At 44.4% G+C, this 21,825-nt stretch overlaps 1 protein-coding gene across 1 annotated transcript in view; it reads left to right on the top strand.

Moving 5' to 3' along the window:
* Positions 1-7,945, top strand: part of ogfod2 (2-oxoglutarate and iron-dependent oxygenase domain containing 2) — a 36,103-nt gene extending 28,158 nt beyond the window's left edge. The window contains exons 5-7 of the mRNA XM_063074036.1: positions 239-363; positions 5,315-5,572; positions 7,282-7,945. Of these exons, the coding sequence (XP_062930106.1) occupies positions 239-363; positions 5,315-5,572; positions 7,282-7,557 (659 nt within the window). The 3' untranslated portion in view covers positions 7,558-7,945. The remainder of the gene's footprint in view (positions 1-238; positions 364-5,314; positions 5,573-7,281) is intronic.
* The last annotated feature ends 13,880 nt before the right edge of the window (positions 7,946-21,825 follow it).

Here is a 21,825-nt window from a genome sequence, read left to right as displayed (position 1 = left end):
TGGCTGAGTTTTCTGGCCCTGTGCAATGGCCACCCCCCATCCTGGACGGTGATGCAACCAGTTATAATGCCGAGTGGCTAAATCAAGGGAGGAACTGGACCTCATGTGCACAAGGGGGTTGATGCAGATGGTAAAGAGGTTAGAATGGATGATGTGGGTCGAAGGGCCATTTGTGTGCTGTACACTCTGTGACCGTATGAATTGGTGGATGATTGTTCCATTTTAATTCTCCTTGTAGCCAAGAGAGTTTACTCCTTCCCGGTGTTCACCGTGGAGTTCTGCAGTCAGCTGATGGAGGAGCTGGAGAACTTTGAGCGCTCAGACATGCCGAAGGGTCGGCCCAACACCATGAATAACTATGGGGTAACGTACGGGGAACGGGCCGGGTCAGTCTGCTGCGATAAGCCTCTCACTACTACTGCGTTCAGTCAGAAAGCAAAGATGTGATGCTGAGGCTTTATAAAGCATTGTCAGTCCACACTCAGAGTATCGGGAGCAGCTCTGGACCCTTTATCAAAGAAAAGATGTGCTGGCACTGGAGAGGGTCCAGAGGAAAAATAAACATTTAATTAATGCTTGCACTTTATCCCATTGTAAAGCACTTTGAACTACGTCTGTATGAAAAGTTCTCAATAAATGACAAAGTCAGCATGGATTTGTGAAAGGAAAATCATGTCTGATGAATCTCATAGAATTTTTTGAGGATGTAACTAGTAGAGTGGATAGAGGAGAACCAGTGGATGTGGTATATTTGGATTTTCAAAAGGCTTTTGACAAGGTCCCACACAGGAGATTAGTGTGCAAACTTAAAGCACACGGTATTGGGGGTAAGGTATTGGTGTGGGTGGAGAATTGGTTAGCAGACAGGAAGCAAAGAGTGGGAATAAACGGGACCTTTTCAGAATGGCAGGCGGTGACTAGTGGGGTACCGCAAGGCTCAGTGCTGGGACCCCAGTTGTTTACAATATATATTAATGACTTGGATGAGGGAATTAAATGCAGCATCTCCAAGTTTGCGGATGACACGAAGCTGGGTGGCAGTGTTAGCAGTGAGGAGGATGCTAAGAGGATGCAGGGTGACTTGGATAGGTTGGGTGAGTGGGCAAACTCATGGCAGATGCAATTTAATGTGGATAAATGTGAAGTTATCCACTTTGGTGGCAAAAATAGGAAAACAGATTATTATCTGAATGGTGGCCGATTAGGAAAAGGGGAGGTGCAACGAGACCTGGGTGTCATTATACACCAGTCATTGAAAGTGGGCATGCAGGTACAGCAGGCGGTGAAAAAGGCGAACGGTATGCTGGCATTTATAGCGAGAGGATTCGAGTACAGGAGCAGGGAGGTACTACTGCAGTTGTACAAGGCCTTGGTGAGACCACACCTGGAGTATTGTGTGCAGTTTTGGTCCCCTAATCTGAGGAAAGACATCTTTGCCATAGAGGGAGTACAAAGAAGGTTCACCAGATTGATTCCTGGGATGGCAGGTCTTTCATATGAAGAAAGACTGGATGAACTGGGCTTGTACTCGTTGGAATTTAGAAGATTGAGGGGGGATCTGATTGAAACGTATAAGATCCTAAAGGGATAGGACAGGCTAGATGCGGGAAGATTGTTCCCGATGTTGGGGAGGTCTAGAACGAGGGGTCACAGTTTGAGGATAGAGGGGAAGCCTTTTAAGACCGAGGTTAGGAAAAACTTCTTCACACAGAGAGTGGTGAATCTGTGGAATTCTCTGCCACAGCAAACTGTTGAGGCCAGTTCATTGGCTATGTTTAAAAGGAAGTTAGATATGGCCCTTGTGGCTACAGGGGTCAGGGGGTATGGAGGGAAGGCTGGGTTCTGAGTTGGATGATCAGCCATGATCATAATAAATGGCGGTGCAGGCTCGAAGGGCCGAATGGCCTACTCCTGCACCTATTTTCTATGTTTCTATGTTTCTATAAAGTTTTTTTTTTGCTCTTAACTCAAGCTGGTAAACCCTAAGGTGCACAAAGCCAAGCACACTCATTTCTCAATCGTTAGGAACTTTCAGACTATTCTAGTGGTGCTCAGTATTATGGTTTTCCGGAGATTTACATAGATATTGCTGTGTCGGCCTAATTGTTTAATGCTATTATGTAGTGACTTTTGAGATAACACCAGTTGCAGATATTGCTGTTGGGACAATGTATCCCCTGTTCATGTTCCAAAGTCTTTCAATTTCCTCTATTAATTCAACAAATTTCTGGTCTTTGTCACTTATTGATTTCCGTGTGTTACATGTGTTTAGAATGGCTGTATCTATTAAGTTATTCTTGCTTGTTTATCCTGTAACATTATATCTGGATATTATTATAGAAACATAGAAAACCTACAGCACAATACAGGCCTTTCGGCCCACAGTGCTGTGCCAAGCATGTACTACTTTAGAAATTACCTCAGGTTACCTCTGATCCTCCAATGAGGACTGGGTTACATGTATTTTTCTGAGCTCCATGTACCTATCCAGGAGTCTCTTAAAAGACCCCACTGTTTCTTCCTCCCCCACCGTCGCCAGCAGCCCATTCCACGCACTCACCACTCTCCACGTTAAAAAAAACTTAGCCCTGACATCTCCTCTGTACCTATTTCCAAGCACCTTAAAACTCTGCCCTTCATTATATATTGTTCAATCAGTCGTAATATAATTTGTAGGACTCTGACTCTAAAACTCGATTAGCCTTGTATTTATAGTAAGGTATGGTTGCTTTTATGAGTTTGTATCTTAAAGCAAGATTTTGGTGAATGGTGTGTTTGACACTTGATTGTGTCTGTGTAAGTATCAGGTTGATTTAAACTATGACAGGCTCCTGTAATGTGTTGGATTGTTTCTGGTTTCTCTGGGCATTTTCTGTATTTATTGTCTTGAATTTGTTGTTCTTTTATTATGTATTTTTGATCATTTTTTATGTTAACCACCTGGTCCGGTATTGCCACAAGGAACCCTTCTGTATCTGGGAAGTGTCTCCAACTCTGAGCCAGGTGTTTGACGCTTCCTTGTCGACATCTAGTCTGCTGAGATCGTGGAGATGTCTTCCATGGAGGGTCATGCTCTTCCATTGGTTAACATTTTCTTCTTCAGTGATAATGTCTTCATTTTTTTTCAGGGTTGTGCTTTCATTTAAGTTTAGTGGTGTGTACTTCTTAACAAAATTGTATATGATTGGATAAAGTGCTGATTCCTGTTTTCATTGATGAAAATACATCCTTAGAAGTTCTATTATTACTATTATTTCTGCCCCATCCCTATATCCCTCCATGGCTCCAATAACAAAGTGTCCATCAACATTAGTTTCAAATGACAGCAGTACTTGGTCTCCAAAAACCAACAGGGTGGACAATTATAAAGGGTCGTCTCCCTCTGAGTGAAGAACATCCTGGAGAAGGTCATCCAGTGAGGCATTGTGGGTAGAGGTCAGGAATAAGAAAGGGTTGTCCTATCAGCCTCCCAGTAGCCAATGGCAGGTAGATCCAGATAGATTATCTGTCATTAACAAGTCTCCCTCACACTCTCTCAGCTGTTTGTTCTTGGCCTGACCCTAACCCAGACACCCACCCACTCCTGCAACTTTCATCTTACTGTTTGTTAAATTTTCCCAGTTCTGACAGTGAATCATCAATGTGAAATTAATTATAGGCTCACTTTCAAGGACTCTTCATCTCATGTTCTCAATATTTATTTTATTTTTTCTTTCTGTTTTTGCACAGTTCATTGTTTTATTTTTACCCACCAGTTATTTGTGTTTCTCATGCAGTTTTTCATTGATTCCATTGTGTGTCTTGTATTTACTGTGAATGTTGCAAGAAAGTGAATCTCATGGTTGTATATTGTGACATCTACAGTGGATCTGGTTAATTGGAACACATCAGGACTGATACATTTTGTTCCAATTAAGTGGCTGCCCAATTACCCAAAGTTTCATGGAAACAGTTAAAAAGGTATAAATTCTAAAAAAAACTATAGTTTAATTGAGTAACAAATTATGTGTTTAAATGAAATACAGAACAAATTGAGACACTACCAAAACTACTACCATACCATAAACCTATATTAGATCCTAATAGTTATCGATGGAGGAATTCATCCAGTGTACGCTGCTATGTTCTTTTGACTATAAATGAACAAAGTCAGCGCAGACGCTTAGTGCAGATAATGGACTGCCTTCACACAATGCATCTTCCAAATCTTCATTGTCATTGTAACATTCAAGATGATTGTTGATACCTTCAAATTCCTCGTAGTTCTTAACTTGTTGAAGTAGTGAAATAATTTCTTTTTCACTCCATGCCATTTCTGGCATCTCTGAGCCTGAATGCTTGAAACCGCAGTGAGTAAAACAATTTTGATTTGTCCTACTACTTATTTCTCACCAACTATCAGTGACAAAAATCACTGCTTTTCCAACAGAAACACACACAAGTGCACGCGACTGGCACTAATTAGAAACGGTTCGGCAACAATTTCCTGTCCCAGTTAAGCAGCATAGTGTCCCAAATAAATGAAAGGAATCTATCTATTTTCTTGACTAGTTTTTGTTCTTTAAGAGTTGTTACAAATAAGTGGCTGCCCCGATTAACCAATGGCCTAATTAACTGGAATCCACTGTAGGTACTTTGATAATAAATTAATGTTGAACTTTGAACTATTTGTTTCACTACAGGTGTCACCTGATCTACTGCATCTTTCTAGTATTTCCTGTTCTTCAGCTATCAGCTGACAGCTTGTACTCCTTCCCCTTCCCCCACCTTATTCTGGTTTCTTCCCCCTTCCTTTCCAGTCCTGATGAAGGGTCTCGGTCCAAAACATTGACTGTTTATTCATTTCCATAGATATTGTCCGATCTGCTGAGTTCCTCCAGCATTTTGTGCATGTTACTCTGGATTTCCAGCATCTGTAGGATCTCTTGTGTTTATGTGCTCGAATCTGGAAACCTCTTGGAATATTCTGCCCATAGTTTAATAATCCTTTGCTAAAAATAATCTTGCAAACCTCTAGAAACTTAAGCTTTTAGAGCTCAAAGTTCCAGCATTGAATTAGCCATAGTTGATCCAGTCTTTGCTTTGAGGTAACACTTCCCAGACCAGGAACTGAGTTGTCAGAGTTCTGAACCACCTCTGCTGCTAAAAGTGCTCCCGTATTTTGCGCACTTCCTGTTTTTATTTCAGATTTACAGCATCTGCAGGTGTTTGTTTTGATTATAACTTCAGTTTGCCTTGAAGGTCTCTGCTCGTTGTTCGAAAGCTGACGTAAGCGGTGCAGAATAAAACTCTTTTGTCTCCTCTGCCATTCTAGGTACTTTTGAACGAACTTGGGTTTGATGAGACGTTTATCACGCCACTCCGCGAGGATTATCTTCAACCAATCACGTCACTTCTTTACCCAGACTGTGGGGGTCAGGCGATGGACAGTCACAAAGCATTTGTAGTGAAGTATGCTGTAAACGAAGACCGAGATTTAAGTTTCCACTATGACAATGCTGAAGTCACATTGAATGTGTCACTTGGGAAAGATTTTAATAAAGGAAACCTCTACTTTGGAGATATGAGGCAGGTACTGTAGAAAATATCTTGCATCTTCTATTGTTCCACAAGTAGTTTGTTTATTTGGAGAAACAGCTGGGTTACAGGCCATTCCAGCCCATGACGCCTGATTGCACCTGTGTGACCAATCAATCAACTAACCCGTACGTCTTCAGAATGTGGGAGGAAATGTAACACATGATCATAGGGAGAACGTACAAACTCCTTACAGAGAGCGGCGGGAGTTGAACCTGGGTTGTGGTACTGTAATAATGTCATGCTAATTGCTACACTACTGTGCCATCCTGTGTTTCCACCCTAATGATTCCCACATTATTCTCCTCTTTTCTCCTGAATCACTGCCTCTCTAACCAGTAGCTGAGATAGTCCTGGCCATTTAAATTTTGGCAATGGGTTCGTGGGTGTTTCAATTGGCTTGTTATTGTCACAGAATCAGGTTTAATATTTTATTTATTGAGATACAGCACAGGATTGGCCCTTCCAGCCCTTCGAGCCACACTGCCCAGCAATCCCCTGATTTAATCCTAGCCTAATCACAGGACAATTTACAATGAGAAGGCATTCAAGCCACATGTAAAAGAGAATAAAATACAGTCACCACCAAAAAAATGGTCTGAGTCATTGACTGTTGCAGCAGTCTGCAGTCGAACACAATGCAGCTTGTCTTCTGCTGGGCGAACACTGGAGGGCAGCACTGACTCCAGCATGGACAGAACACACCAACTCCGACACCCGTCCCCTGGGTGGCCAGGTGACACCGTGGCTTGAGGTCTGGTCCTCACTGTGGCCGAGGCCATAGAGCTCCCCGGCTGACCGCCAGTAAATCAGTGAATCGGACTTGCAGCATTCCACATTGACAGTGTCCAACAGGGTCTTGTGATCACAAGAAAAGTGACTAAGACGATCACTCTCTGTTAGACTGTGAGAAAATGTATCTCAAGATAGCTTACGGTAACATATACATAGAGTATTTTGATAATAAGTTTACTTTTAGTCAGGCAGTAGCTATTGAAATGAATAAACATTCGAGACCCTTTATTAGGCCGGAAAAGGAAGAAGCCAGGTGGTGGGGGGGGGGGGGGAGTAATGCAAAATGGTGATAGGTGAGACCAGGTGAGGAGGAAGGTGGGTGGGTGGGAGAGGGAGGTAAGAAGCTCAGAGGTGATTGGTGGAAATGGTAAAGGGCAGAAGAAGGAGGAATCTGATAGGGGAGGAGAGTGGACCATGGGAGAAGGGGAAAGAGGAGGGGAATCAGAGGGAGGTGATAGGCAGGTGAGGAGAAGAGGAGGGGTGAGAAGGGAACCCGAATGGGGAATGAAAAAATAGATAAGGGGGAAACAGGGTGGGGAGGGATGGTTACTGGAAGTTAGAGAAATTGACATTCATGCCATCAGATTGGAGACTACCCATACAGAATAATAGGTGTTGCTCCTCCAACCTGAGTTTGGCCACATTGTGGCAATAGAGGAGCCATGGCAGACATATCAGAATGGGAATGGGAAGTTGAATGAAATGAGTAGCTGTCTTGTGGCAAACAGAACGAAGATGCTCTGAAACTTGCTCCCTACACTTCGCTAACATCGTCTTCAACTTCACCGAAAACAGACTCAGTATGGTGGGGTTTTGAAATCTCATGCAACTGTGAGTGCAAGGACTAGGACTGTCAGCACCCGGCTCTGTGTTGGTAGTAACTGGCGCCCTGTCTGTGTGTGGTTTCAGGTTCGGGTGAGTCAGAACGAGTATGTAGAAATCGAGCACAGAGTGGGCCACGGCGTGCTCCATCGGGGTCAACACCGTCACGGGGCGCAGCCCATCTCCTCGGGGGAGCGCTGGAACCTGATCGTGTGGATGCGTTCGTCACCCGTCCGTAACCACCTGTGTCCGATGTGTGACGGAACGCCAGAGCTGGAGGAGGCTGTCGGATTTGGCAATGGATTTACCAGCGAGCCTGTCCAGGACCAGCATCAGTCAGTGGATGTCTGTTCGTTATACTAGTAAACTAGTGGTGTGACCTTGGTCACCACCCGGTTCCTGTGGGATCCTGCACCCGTCCTGTCGCTCTCTTGATCCTCAACACCAGGCTAATTCACAACCATCAACACAGTGCCTTCTGTAATCAAACTGACAAAAACCTCAATTTCTTTCTTCAAATGGATATTCCTTTCTAAAATCTGGTAATCCCTGAGTCTGTGTCACTCTGTAAGGGTGGCAGTGCAGGAGTTCCTAACCTTTGTCAATCCGGTGAAGCCTATGGACCCCTTCTCCGAATCATGTATTTAAATATATAAAATAAAATACATCGGATTACAAAAGGAACTGATTATATTGAAATACAGTTATCGAAATAATAAAAAACAGATTTGTAATTTTGTAATAGATGTGTGTCTTTATTAACACGTTAGACACCTTCTGCTTTAAGGTGCCACTACTGAAGATGGGCGGCGGCTTTACTGGTGGTTCATAAAGCAAGAAATACAATTAAATACTTCATTAATAACACCTTTTCTGTGGAAAGTGATGACAAATGATCATCGCAAACAATGAAGAGGTGAGTGAAGGCGAGGCTGACCCGATGGCCGAGACACGTGGGTGCGAGGCAAGGTCGGAGAGAGATCAAGGCAAGTTTGAGAAGTGGTTGGAGTGAGGTTGAGACGGAGTCAGGACATATGAAGTAGAGAAGTTTCAGAGCCCATCCACCAAAACCACGCACAAGGTTGGATCATTCTAAGCACCGGGCCGATTTGTAAAGGTCAGATACGGGTTTTAACTTGGTGCAGGGTCCAGGCCCAGAGTGTGTTGGTGTGATAGGGCCCGGCTCCTCTTGCAAGGGATGGCCTGGTGCCTGGACCATTTAAATACCAGGCTGGATGGATTGAAAACACGGTGTGGGGACTGGAGACGAGGGTCGAGCTGGTTCTGCTCGCTGCTCCGGGACGTTTACTTCACTCTCTGCTGCATTGGGGCCGAGCTTGTGTGCTACTCCAGCTGCTCTGGGCTTCGTGCCTGCGAGCTCCGTGACGATTCGTTCTGCCGTGTGACGAACTGAGGCTGAGGCTGTGGCCTGCTCTGGGCTTCGTGTCTATGGACTCACTTTAGTTCCGAATGCTGCTACTTGCACAATTCCTGACATGATTTGTGTTTGTCTTTCACTCTGCGCATTGGGTGTTAGTCTGTTTTTTAATGGTTCTTTCAGGTTTCTTGTTTTGTTGCTGCCTGTAAACAGAGGAATCTCGAGGTTGTATAACTGATACATACTTTGATAATAAATGTATTTTGAACTTTATATAAGTTGAAAGTAAATGTTATTATCAAAAGTGCATATATGTCACCATGTATAACCCTAAGTTTAATTTTCCAGTGGGCATACTTGGTAAATCTATAGAATAGTAGCTATAATAGGACCAATGAAAGATCAACCAGAGTGCAGAAGACAACAAAGTGTGTAAATGCAAATATAAATAAGTAGCAATAAATAATGAGAACATGAGATAACGAGTCCTTAAAGTGAGATCATTGGTTGTGAGAACATTCCAATTGATGGGCAAGTGAGTGTAGTTACCCCTTTTGTTCAAGAGCCTGATGGTTGAGGGGTAGTAACTGTTCTTGAACCTGGTGGTGCGAGTCCTGAGGCTCCTGTACCTTCTACCTGATGGCAGCAGCGAGAAGAGAGCATGTCCTGGGTGGTGAGAGTCCCTGACGATGGTTACTGCTTTCCTATGACTGCGTTTCATGTAGATGTGCTCAATGGTTGGGAGGGCCTTACCTGTGAAGTACTGGGCCAAATCCACTACTTTTTGTAGGACTTTCCTTTCAAAGGCGTTGGTGTTTCCATACCCGGTCATGATGTAGCCAGTCTCCACTACATGTCTATAGATTATACATTTAAAATATAGACAAGTCAAAACTAAATTTATTTTGTTGAAGACGTCATTGCTTAGCTTGAATAATCACATTAAATTGTGGAGTGGTCTTACAAAGTTACACATGGTGGACGTGCAATCGATTTCAGTTTTTTGTTATCACAGTAACAAGTGTTGAAAATCTTGTTTGAGAGATACGTTGTTGCAAACGGAATTAAAGCTTTCCTAGCTCACTTTAGAAGGGATGATAGGCTTCTCTCAAGGAATACCAGAATTCTTCAAGGCTTTTTGAGTTAAACTCCAATTGTAGTAAGTTTTTTTGTCCCAAGGTCAATAGGGTCATCTTTGGCAAGATCAATGTCTTCGATACAGTTTTATACCCAAAAGGATTATAGATCCATGGTTCATCTTGAATGGCATCAAGATGGAAGTAACTTTTGAAAGAGTTCTGAATTGTTTCCAGGTGTTTGCAGATGTCTCTCTTCAAAGAAATTGCAGAGAATTTTGTATCTCAGCTCCATCTTGTTAAAGTACTTCCCTCAGCATCTGAAAGTTCACAAAGATGTCAGCCTCTACTCTTGGCTTCCAGTACTGCTAACACCACCGTGGTTTGTTGCCCACATTCATAATTCAAAGTACATTTATTATCAAAGTAGGTAGTATACAACCCAGAGATTTGTCTTCCCACAGACAGCCACAAAACAAAGAAAACCATAGAACCCGTTCAAAAAACAAACATCCACCTACCCCCGCCACGCAGATAAAAAGACATAAACGACAACAAGAATATCAATACTTCCCTACCCACGTGCACGCAAAAAACAAATAGCTTAAACATAAACAAGAAAGAATGAGTGAAAACAGAATATAAAAACACAAAATCGAGAGAGTCCAGACCCAGAACCTCCTGACAGGCAGGGAGGGAGGGGGAGAGAGTGAGACCATTTGAACGCAGGGACCTTCTCTTGGGAGCAGCAAGTGAGAGAGAGAATTGAAGGCAATGCTGAATTTCAGTTAAGGTTAGTGAAAATAAAGAAATAATTTTTACCTATCGAAGTTTACAGACCCTCTGGAATCTATCCCGGGACCCCAGAGGTGTGTGTGTGATTAAATTAAAATTAAGGCATCCGTTGGTCTTGCGAGACCATGGGTCTGCGCCTGGAAAGTCTTCACTCTCCAGGGCGCAGGCCTGGGCAAGGTTGTATGGAAGACCGGCAGTCTCCCCTCTCCACGACATCGATGTTGTCCAAGGGAAGGGCATTAGGGCCGATACAGCTTGGCACCAGTGTCGTCACAGAGCACTATGTGGTTACGTGCCTTGCTCAAGGACACAACATGTTCCCTCGGCTGGGGCTCGAACTCACGACCTTCAGGTCACTAGTCGAATGCCTTAACCACAAGAAGAGAACATGAGAGAGGGAAAGGTGAAGGGAAATGGTGAAGGGGTGGAGGCATTACTGGAAGTTTAAGAGATCAATGTTCATATCATCAGGTTGGAGGCTACTCAAACGGAATATAAGGCGTTGTTCCTTCCACTGTAGGGATGAGGTGTGGCCTTATCCCGACAGTGGAGGAGGCCATGGATGGGGTGGACATATCAGAATGGGAATGGGAAGTGGAATTAAAATGCTTGCCCTCAAATTAACCTGGTCCATTTCCGAGACTTCCCTTCCCTTTCTCAATCTACTGTTTCTATCTCCAGAGACAGCTTATCCACCAATGTCTATTATATATCAACAGACTCTCACAGCTACCTGGACTATACCTTGTCTCACCCGCTACTTGTAAAAATGCCATCCCATTTTCTCAGTTCCTCCATCTCTGCCACATCTGCTCTCAGGATGAGGCTTTTCATTCTAGAATGAAGGAGAAGTCCTGCTTTTTCAAAGAAAGGGGCACCACCCCACCAGCCTCTGTGTCCAGAACATAATTCTCCAAAACTTCTGCCACCTCCAACTGGATCCCCCCAGCAAACACATCTTTCCGCCCCTCCCCCTAATCATGGATTATGATCAGAGATTAAGGGAGCTAGGGCTTTACTCTTTGGAGAGAATGAGGATGAGAGGAGACATGATAGAGGTGTACAAGATATTAAGAGGAATAAGGTGGATAGCCAGCGCCTCTTCCCCAGGGCACCACTGCTCAATACAAGAGGACATGGCTTTAAGGTAAGGGGTGGGAAGTTCAAGGGGGATATTAGAGGAAGGTTTTTTTTACTCAGAGAGTGGTTGGTGCGTGGAATGCACTGCCTGAGTCAGTGGTGGAGGCAGATACACTAGTGAAGTTAAAGAGACTACTAGACAGGTATATGGAGGAATTTAAGGTGGGGTGTTATATGGGAGGCAGGGTTTGAGGGTCGGCACAACATTAATGCCCACCCCCCCACCATTTCCCATCCCCTTGTCCCTCTCTCATGTTATTTCCTTGCCCGCCCGTCACCTCCCTGGTGCTCCTATCCCCGTTTTTCCTTTCTTCCATGGCTTTCTGTCTCTTTCACCATTCAACTTCCCAGCTCTTTACTTCATCCCTCCCCCTCCAAGTTTCACCTATCGCCTGGTGTTTCTCTCTCCCCTCCATCCCCCCACCCCACCTTTCAAATCTACTCCCCAGTCCTGCCGAAGGGTTTCGGCCTGAAACGTCGACTGTACTCTGCTTCCATAGATGCTGCCTGGCCTGCTGAGTTCCTCCAGCAATTTGTGTGTGTGTGTGTGTCGCTCTTATTACCACTGATACACGTCATGAGATTTGTTGTTTTATGGCAGCACAATATTCTGTAAGTTACAAGAATATATATTGAAAACAGAGCAATATAGTGAGGTAGTGTTCAGATTTCTGATGGTGGAGGCAAAGAAGCTGTTCCTAACACACTGAATGTAGGTACATCTTCAGGCTCCTGTACCTCCTCCCCGATGGTAGCAATAAGATGATCTTTGTAATTGCACTTAGATGCTGGCCCCAGGACAGACCCTCTGAAATAATAACACCAGGAACTTAAAGCTGCTGACCCTCTCTGTCTCTGATCCTCCGATGAGGACTGGCTGATGGTTTCCTCTGGTTTCCTCCTCCTGAAGTCAATAACCAACTTCTTGGTCTTGCTGACATTGAGCGAGAGGTGGTTGTTGCGGCAACACACAATCAGATTTTCAATCTCCCTCTTACATGCAAATTCATTACCACCTTTCATTCACAAACTATAACAGTGGTGTCATCGGTAAACCTAAATGAGGCGTTGGAGCTGTGCTTAGCTTCACAGTCATAAACGTAAAGTGAGCAGAGCAGGGGCTAAGCACACAGCCTTGTGGTGCACCTGTGCTGAGCAGGATTGTGGAGGAGATGTTGCCAATTCGAACTGTCAAGTTAGGAAGTCGAGGATCCAGTTGCACAAGAAGGTATTGAGCCCAAGGTCTTGAAGCTTATTGATTAGCTTTGAGGGGATCATTGTATCAAAGCCAAGCTGTGGTTGATAAAGAGCATCCTGGTGTATGCACCTTTGCTTTCAGGTGTTCAGGGTTGAGTGAAGAACCCCAAGGAAATGGCATCTGTTGTGGACCTGTTGTACTGGTAGGCAAATTGGAGTGGATCCAAGGTGTTTCTCACACAGGAGGTGATATGCTTCATCACCAACCTCTCAAAACACTTCACCACAGTGGATATAAGCGCTGCTGGACGATAGTCATTGAGGCAGGTCCCCACAGTCTTCTTGGGGACCGATATAAATGAAGCCAGGTTAAAGCAGGTGGGTACCTCCAGACTGCTGAAGTGAGAGGTTAAAGATCTCAGTGAACACTCCAACCAGTTAATTAACACAAGTCTTCAGTATTTGGCCAGGTATCCCATTTGGGCTGGATGCTTTCTGTGGGTTCATCCTCCTGAAGGCAGCATCCATCACTGAAGACTTTCACCAGCCAGGATATGCCCTCTTCTCTTACTACCAGAGGCATGAGTGAGGAGCTGGTGCAAGTTGATTGCAAGGGGACACTAGCAGGGATGATGGCAGAGTAGCAATGGCTGGAGTTTCTGGGAGCAATTCAAAAGGCGCAGGATAGATACATCCCAAAGATGAAGATGTACTCTAAAAGCAGGATGACACAACCATGGCTGACAAGGGAAGTCAAAGCCAACATAAAAGCCAAAGAGAGGACATAGAAGAGAGCAAAAATTAGTGGGAAGTTATAGAAACCATAGAAACTACAGCACAGAAACAGGCCTCTTGGCCCTTCTTGGCTGTGCCGAACCATTTTCTGCCTCGTCCCACTGACCCACAGACGGACCATATCCCTCCGATACACCTCCCATCCATGTATCTGTCCAATTTATTCTTAAATGTTAATAAAGAACCCTCATTTACCACCTCACCTGGCAGCTCATTCCATACTCCCACCACTCTCTGTGTGAAGAAGCCCCCACTAATGTTCCCTTTAAACTTTTCCCCCCTCACCCTTAACCCATGTCCTCTGGTTTTTTTCTCCCCTTGCCTCAGTGGAAAAAGCCTGCTTGCATTCACTCTATCTATACCCATCATAATTTTATATACCTCTATCAAATCTCCCCTCATTCTTCTACGCTCCAGGGAATAAAGTCCTAACCTATTCAACCTTTCTCTGTAACTGAGTTTCTCAAGTCCTGGCAACATCCTTGTAAACCTTCTCTGCACTCTTTCAACCTTATTAATATCCTTCCTGTAATTTGGTGACCAAAACTGAACACAGTACTCCAGATTCGGCCTCACCAATGCCTTATACAACCTCATCATAACATTCCAGCTCTTATACTCAGTACTTTGATTAATAAAGGCCAATGTACCAAAAGCTCTCTTTACGATCCTATCTACTTGTGACGCCACTTTTAGGGAATTTTGTATCTGTATTCCCAGATCCCTCTGTTCTACTGCACTCCTCAGTGCCTTACCATTAACCCTGTATGTTCTACCTTGGTTTGTCCTTCCAACGTGCAATACCTCACACTTGTCTGTATTAAACTCCATCTGCCATTTTTCCAGCTGGTCCAAGTCCCTCTGCAGGCTCTAAAAACCTTCCTCACTGTCTACTACACCTCCAATCTTAGTATCATCAGCAAATTTGCTGATCCAGTTTACCATATTATCATCCAGATCATTGATATAGATGACAAATAACAATGGACCCAGCACTGATCCTTGTGGCACACCACTAGTCACAGGATTGACTAAAAATTTTTTTTAAAAACCCAACAGAAGGCAACTATGAAAAACCACAAGGAGGGAAAAGATGAAATATGAAGCCATTAATATAAAAAAGATACCAAATTTTTCTTCAGATATATAAAGAGAAAAATAGAGGTGAGTGTGGATATTGGACCACTGGAAAATGATGCTGGCGAGGGAGTAAAGGGAAACAAGGAAATGATGGAGAAACTGTATAAGTATTTTGCATTAGTCTTCATTGCAGAAGACACATAGTATGCTGGAAATTCCAGAGAATCAAGAGGCAGAAGTGAATGGAGTTATTATTATTAGGGAGAAGGTTCTTGGGAAACTGAAAGTTCTGAAGGTAGGTAAGTCACCTGGACCAGACGGACTACACCCCAAAAAAAGAGGAAGCTGAAGAGATTGTGGTGGAGGCTTTAGTAATGAATTTTCAATAACCACTAGATTCTGGAACGGTTCCGGAAGACTGGAAAATGGCAAATGTCACACCACTCTTCAAGAAGGGAGAGGGCAGAAGAAAGGAAGCTATAGGACAATTAGTCTGACTTCAGTGGTGGAAATGGAAAGATGTTGGATCAATTATTAAGGATGAGGTTTTAGGGTATTTGGAAGTATATATAGTTCCATCCCTTCTTGTTTTACCCGCTTCTTCCATCAATCCAACAGTTTTATGGATTCTGTAAAGGTGTCTTCACTTATGCCCATTATCCCACAAGTCCTGCCATAATCCCCTAATTCTTAACCCGTCCACCCCCTTAGCTTCTGGTTTGCTAAGTGGAAGGTCTATATCCACAGCTGAACTTTTAACAGCTTTTTTTGGTCAAACAATCAACCCGCTCAATCCCTTCAACATCTCTATGTGCAGGGACCCATAAGAAGAGAAAATAGGCTGTAGTCAGCATGGTTTCCTCAAGGGAAAATCTTTCCTGACAAATCTGTTGCAATTCTTTGAAGAAATAACAAGCAGGATAGACAAAGCAGAATCAGTTGATGTTGTGTTCTTGGATTTTCAGAAGGCCGTTGACAAGGTGCCACACATGAGGCTATTTAACTGTTTATGAAACCATGGTATTACAGGAAAGATTCTAGCATGGATAAAGCAGTGGCTGATTGGTAGGAGGCCAAGAGTGGGAATAAAAGGAGCCTTCACACATCAAAGTTGCTGGTGAACGCAGCAGGCCAGGCAGCATCTCTAGGAAGAGGCGCAGTCGACGTTTCAGGCCGAGACCCTTCGTCAGGAGGCCTTTTCTGGTTGGCTGCCAGTAACTAGTGGTGTTCCACAGGGGTCTGTGTAGGGACCAATTCTTTTTATATTATATGTCAATCATTTGGATGATGCAACTGATAGCTTTGTGGCCAAGTTTGTAGACAATACGAAGAGAGGCAGGTAGTCTTGAAGAAGTAGAGAGGCTACAGAAGGACTTGGATAGGTTGGGAGAATAGGCAAGGAAGAGGCAGATGTAACACAGTGTCAGGAAGTGTACGGTTATGCATTTTGGTAAAAGGAATAAAAGCATAGATTATTTTCTAAATGGGGAGAAAATCCGAAAACAAAACTGAGGTACAAGGGGACTTGGGAGTCCTTGTGCAGGATTCCCTAAAGGTTAGTTTGCAGGTTAAGTTGGTGGTGAGGAAGGCAAATGTGATGTTAGCGTTCATTTCAAGAGGACTAGAATATAAAAGAAGGACGTAATGCTTGGGCTTTATAAGGCACTAGTGAGGCCAATCAGAGTACAGCAGCCGTGACCAGAGTGCCCTTTCCCCCTCTCCAGCCGACAGGAGCCCCGAACCGCATTCCAACGTGCAGGCTGTAATTACTTCCAAGATCATGGTGCATACCAGAATTGCTATCTAAAGCCAGCAGCTGGACTCCAATTCCTTTTCATGATTAAGAAAATGTGGGGGGGGGGGGAGAGTTGGGGATTTATAGAGACAACAATATTCCAGCATTGATCACTAAGGGCAAAATGACCGTCAGTGAAATAAGGAAGGCCAAGCCACTGGCTAGGTCATTTGCTGTGATTCACAATCACACACAAGTGAAGAGGTTAAACAACGTAGGGATCAGACTCATGCTGTTTTGGAAGCCAGCTATAGCCAAAAACTTGTGACATTCAAAGTTCAAGGTACAATTTATTATCAGAGTACATACATGTCACCACATACAACCCTGAGATTCTTCTTCTGCAGGCGTACTGGGGGAATCTAATTGTAACTGTAAACAATGGATAACAAACTGGGCAATTGCAGATATAAATAAATAGCAATAAATAACGAGCGTGAAATAACAAGGTAAAGAGTCCTTAAATAAGTGTAGTTATCCCCTTTTGTTCAAGAGCCTGGTGGCTGAGGGGTAGTAGCTGTTCTTGAACCTGGTGGTCTGAGTCCTGAGGCTCCTGTACCCTCCACCTGATGGCAGCAGCAAGCAAAGAGCATAACCTGTGCAGTGAGGGTCTCTGATGGATGCTGTTTATCTACGGCAACGTTTCATGTAGATGTGCTCAATGGTTGGGAGGGTTTTACCTGTGATGTACTGGGCCAAATCCACCTCCTTTAATAGGATTTCCCACTCAAAAGCATTGGTGTTCCTGTACCAGACTGTAATGCAGCCAGTCGTCATACTTTCCATGCACATCTATAGATGTTTGCCAAGGTTTTCGATTTCATGCCAAACCTCTGCAGGCTCCTGAGGAAGTAGAGGCACTTCTGTGCTTTTTCACAATTATATTTATATGATGGGTCCAGACAGGTCCTCTGAGATAGTGACACCCGGGAACTTAAAAGTTACCGACCCTCTCCACCCCTGATGATTACTGGCTCATGAACCTCTGGCTTCCCTCTCCTGAAGTCCACAACCAGTTCCTTGGTCTTGCTGACACTCAGTGAGAGGTTGTTGTTACTACACCACTCAGCCAGGTTTTCAATCTCCCTCCGATTCATCACCACCTTTGATACAGCCCACAACAGTGGTGTCATCAGCAAACTTGTATATGGTGTTGGAGCTGTGCTTAGCCACACAGTCAGGGGTGTAAAGTGAGTAGAGCAGGGGCTGAGTACACATCCCTGTGGTGCGCCTGTGCTGACGGAGATTGTGGAGATGTTTTTGCCAATCCGAACTGACTGGGGTCTGCAAGTGAGGAAGTCGAGGATCCAATTGCACTGAGGCCCAGATTTTGGAATTTACTGATCAGTTTTGAGGGGATGATGGTTTTAAATGCCGAGCTGTAATGGATAAAGCCCATCCTGATGTATGCATCTTTGCTGTCCAGATGTTGCAGAGTTGTGTGAAGAGCTAACGGGATGGCATCTGTGGTGGGCCAGTTGCTCCTACTCTGCCGGTCACTTTAAACAAAGTGTCGCTCCCTCCTTGGCCAGCCCCCTGTCAAACCAGCTGATGGAGTCTCTTGCATTTACCGCGTCTCTCCCTTCATTCTGGCCAGTCACATTCCCACCAGCTACACTCCGTCATTCCCAGCGCCCGCATCCTCCACATCACTTCTGGGCGCTGACCTGCTTCCTCTCCTGACTTTTCCTGGCAGTTGGCAGTCCAACTTAAAGGTGCAACTGGGCTGGAGTGTGGTGCAAAGAGCTGGGAAATAAAACCCATAACTGTACTACTTACTGAAAGCTAGATTGCCCCAAAAAGCCCTATAGATTGTAAGCAGGGATTGTAGGGTTTGGGGGCTCGTGTGGCCTCAATGTCCCGGAGAGCTACGTTGGCTGGAGTCAGGGCTTTATGCTTTGGCTCTTAGTAGGGTCACCCATGGGTAGGGTAGAGGACAAACTAAGAGTGGTCCACTGGTCCTCTGGGTTCGGGGGTTCAACTCAGGGCTAACAACCCTGACTGGTCAAACAAAATTGTTACAGAAACGGCAATGAAGAATCCTTCTACATCTGAGTGCGACGGTATTCCCGAGTCTCCACCCGGGATCTGCACGACTGACAGTTGTGAGAGGAAGCTAACACAATGGAGGAAGCCCCAGACACTGTCAGAGATGGAGGATCTTCATTGCTGCCCATGGCATAACGGGCAGCAAGTAACTGTTTCACAATGACGACAAAACCTCCACACCCCAGAAAGATTATTTTCTGTCAAGATACAAGGAATAATTAAGCATACTATACCTAACTCTATATCGAGTCTATATAGCTCCTTCCCTTCTTGTTTTACCCCCTTCTCCCATCAATCCAACAGTTTGATGTATTCTGTAAAGGGGTCTCCGGTTATGCTCAGTATCCCACAGGTCCCGCCATAATCCCCTAATTATTAACCCCACCACCCCCTTAGCTTCTGGTTTGCTAAGTGGAAGGTCTATGTCCACAGTCCAACTCTTACGAAACAATCAACCCACTCAATCCCCTCAACACTTCTATGTGCAGGGGCCCATAAGAGGAGTACATGTAGACCAATACTTTGAATATGAGATAAAGTTTGATGAGCTTCCAGCAGTAAATCTGACCGACTGCCAGAATGACCTGATTTAAGACTCATCAAAACTGAAAGGGAATCTGAACAAATTATAACTTCGCCAGGACAACTTTCCCCCACCCACTGTAAGCTTAAAATGAGGGCAAGCAATTCTGCGGTATCTACTGATAAATGGCTGGTATGTTATTTCTCTATACTTGGTCCCCCATACCAGACGGTGATGCAACCAGTCAGAATGCTCTCAGTTACCTGCAATTAACTAACTTACAAACTAACTTCAGAGAAGACAGTCAAAAAACAGAATGGAGTTCTGCTGAGGTTGAAAATAATTAAACCCTATGGATTCCGGAAGTCTGAAATGAAATCAGAAAATGCTGGAAACATCATTCTTTGGGATGAGAGAATGAGTTAATGTTTTAGTTTGGTGATTATTTGTCTAAACTTTGATCAAAGGTCACAGGCTTGGGACATTATTTCTGTTATCTGCCTTGCAAGCCAATAGAAACAGAAACATAGAAAACCTACAGCACAATACTGGCCCTTCAGCCCACAAAGCTGTGCCGAACATGTCCTTACCTTAGAAATTACCTTGGGTTACCCATAGCCCTCTATTTTTCTGAGCTCCATCTACCTATGCAGGAGTCTCTTAAAGGACCCTATCGTATCTGCCTCCATCACCGTTGCCGGCAGTCCATTCCACACACTCACCACTCTCTGTGTAAAAAACTTAGCCGACATCTCCTCTCTATCTAATTCCAAGCACCTTAAAGCTGTGCCCTCTCCTGCTAGCCATTTCAGCCCTGGGAAAAAGCCTCTTTACAGAAATTTAAGGGAGAGTTTGATAGATTCTTGATTGATCAGGGCATGAAGGGATATGGGAAGAAGGCAGGAGATTGTGGCTGGAGGGAAAATGATGGAGTGGTGGATCAGACTCGATAGGCCAAATGGCCTATTTCTACTCCTATTTCTTGTGGGCTTATATCTTGTATATAAGGTAAGGGGTGGGAAGTTCAAGGGGGATATTAGAGGAAGGTTTTTTATTCAGAGTGGTTGGTGCGTGGAATGCACTGCCTGAGTCAGTGGTGGAGGCAGATACACTAGTGAAGTTTAAGAGACTACTAGACAGGTATATGGAAGAATTTAAGGTGAGGGGTTATATGGGAGGCAGGGTTTGAGGGTCGGCACAACAATGTGGGCCGAAGGGCCTGTACTGTGCTGTACTATTCTATGTTCTCTGACTATCCACACAATCAATGCCTCTCATCATCTTATACACCTCTATCAGGTCACCTCTCATCCTCTGTCACTTCAAGGAAAAAAGGCTGAGTTCACTCAACCTATTCTCATAAGGCATGCTCCCCAATCCAGGCAACATCCTTGTAAATCTCCTCTGCACCCTTTCTATGGTTTCCACATCCTTCCTGTAGTGAGGTGACCAGAACTGAGCACAGTACTCCAAGTGGGGTCTGACCAGGGCCCTATATAGCTGCAACATTACCTCTCAGCTCCTAAACCTCATCCCACAATTGATATAGGCCAATACACCGTATGCCTTCTTAACCACAGAGTCAACCTGCGTAGCAGCTTTGAGTGTCCTATGGACTCAGACCCCACGATCCCTCTGATCATCCACACTGCCAAGAGTCTTACCATTAATACTGTATTCTGTCATCATATTTAACCAACCAAAATGAACCACCTCACACTTATCTGGGTTGAAGTCCATCTGCCACTTCTCAGCCTAGTTTTGCATCCTATCAATGTCCCACTGTAACCTCTGACAGCCCTCCACACTATCCACAACACCCCCAACCTTTGTGTTATCAGTAAACTTACTAACCCATCCCTCCACTTCCACATCCAGGTCATTTATAAAAATCATGAAGAGTAGGGGTCCCAGAACAGATCCCTGAGGCACACCACTGGTCACCGACCTCCATGCAGAATACGACCCATCTACTACCACTCTTTGCCTTCTGTGGGCAAGTCAGTTCTGGATCCACAAAGCAATATCCTCTTGGATCCCATGCCTCCTTACTTTCTCAATAAGCCTTGCATGGGGTATCTTATCAAATGCCTTGCTGAAATCCATATACACTACATCTACTGCTCTACCTTCATCAATATGTTTAGTCACATCCTCAAAAAATTCAGTCAGGGTCATAAGGCACGACCTGCCTTTGACAAAGCCATGCTGACTATTTCGAGTCATATTATGCCTCTCCAAATGTTCATAAATCCTATTTCTCAGGATATCCTCCATCAACTTACCAACCACTGAAGTAAGACTCACTGGTCTATAATTTCCTGGGCTATCTCTACTCCCTTTCTTGAATAATGGAACAACATCCGCAACCCTCCAATTATCCGAAACCTCTCCCATCCCCATTGATGATGCAAAGATCATTGCCAGAGGCTCAGCAATCTCCTCCCTCGCCTCCCACAGTAGCCTGGGGTACATCTCACCCGGTCCCAGTGACTTATCCAACTTGATATTTTCCAAAAACTCCAGCACATCCTCTTTCTTAATATCTACATGCTCAAGCTTTTCAGTCCTCTGTAAATCATCCCTGCAATCGCCAAGATCCTTTTCCATAGTGAATACTGAAGTAAAGTATTCATTAAGTACCTCTGCTATCTCCTGCGGTTCCATACACACTTTTCCACTGTCACACTTGATTGGTCCTATTCTTTCACGTCTTATCCTCTTGCTCTTCACATACTTGTAGAATGCCTTGGGGTTTTCCTTAATCCTGTCCGCCAAGGCCTTCTCATGTCCCCTTCTGGCT

This window comes from Mobula hypostoma, chromosome 21 (assembly GCF_963921235.1).
Source record: "Mobula hypostoma chromosome 21, sMobHyp1.1, whole genome shotgun sequence".
In the NCBI taxonomy this organism is placed as follows: Eukaryota; Metazoa; Chordata; class Chondrichthyes; order Myliobatiformes; family Myliobatidae; genus Mobula; species Mobula hypostoma.
This window is presented reverse-complemented; position numbering and strand designations above follow the sequence as displayed.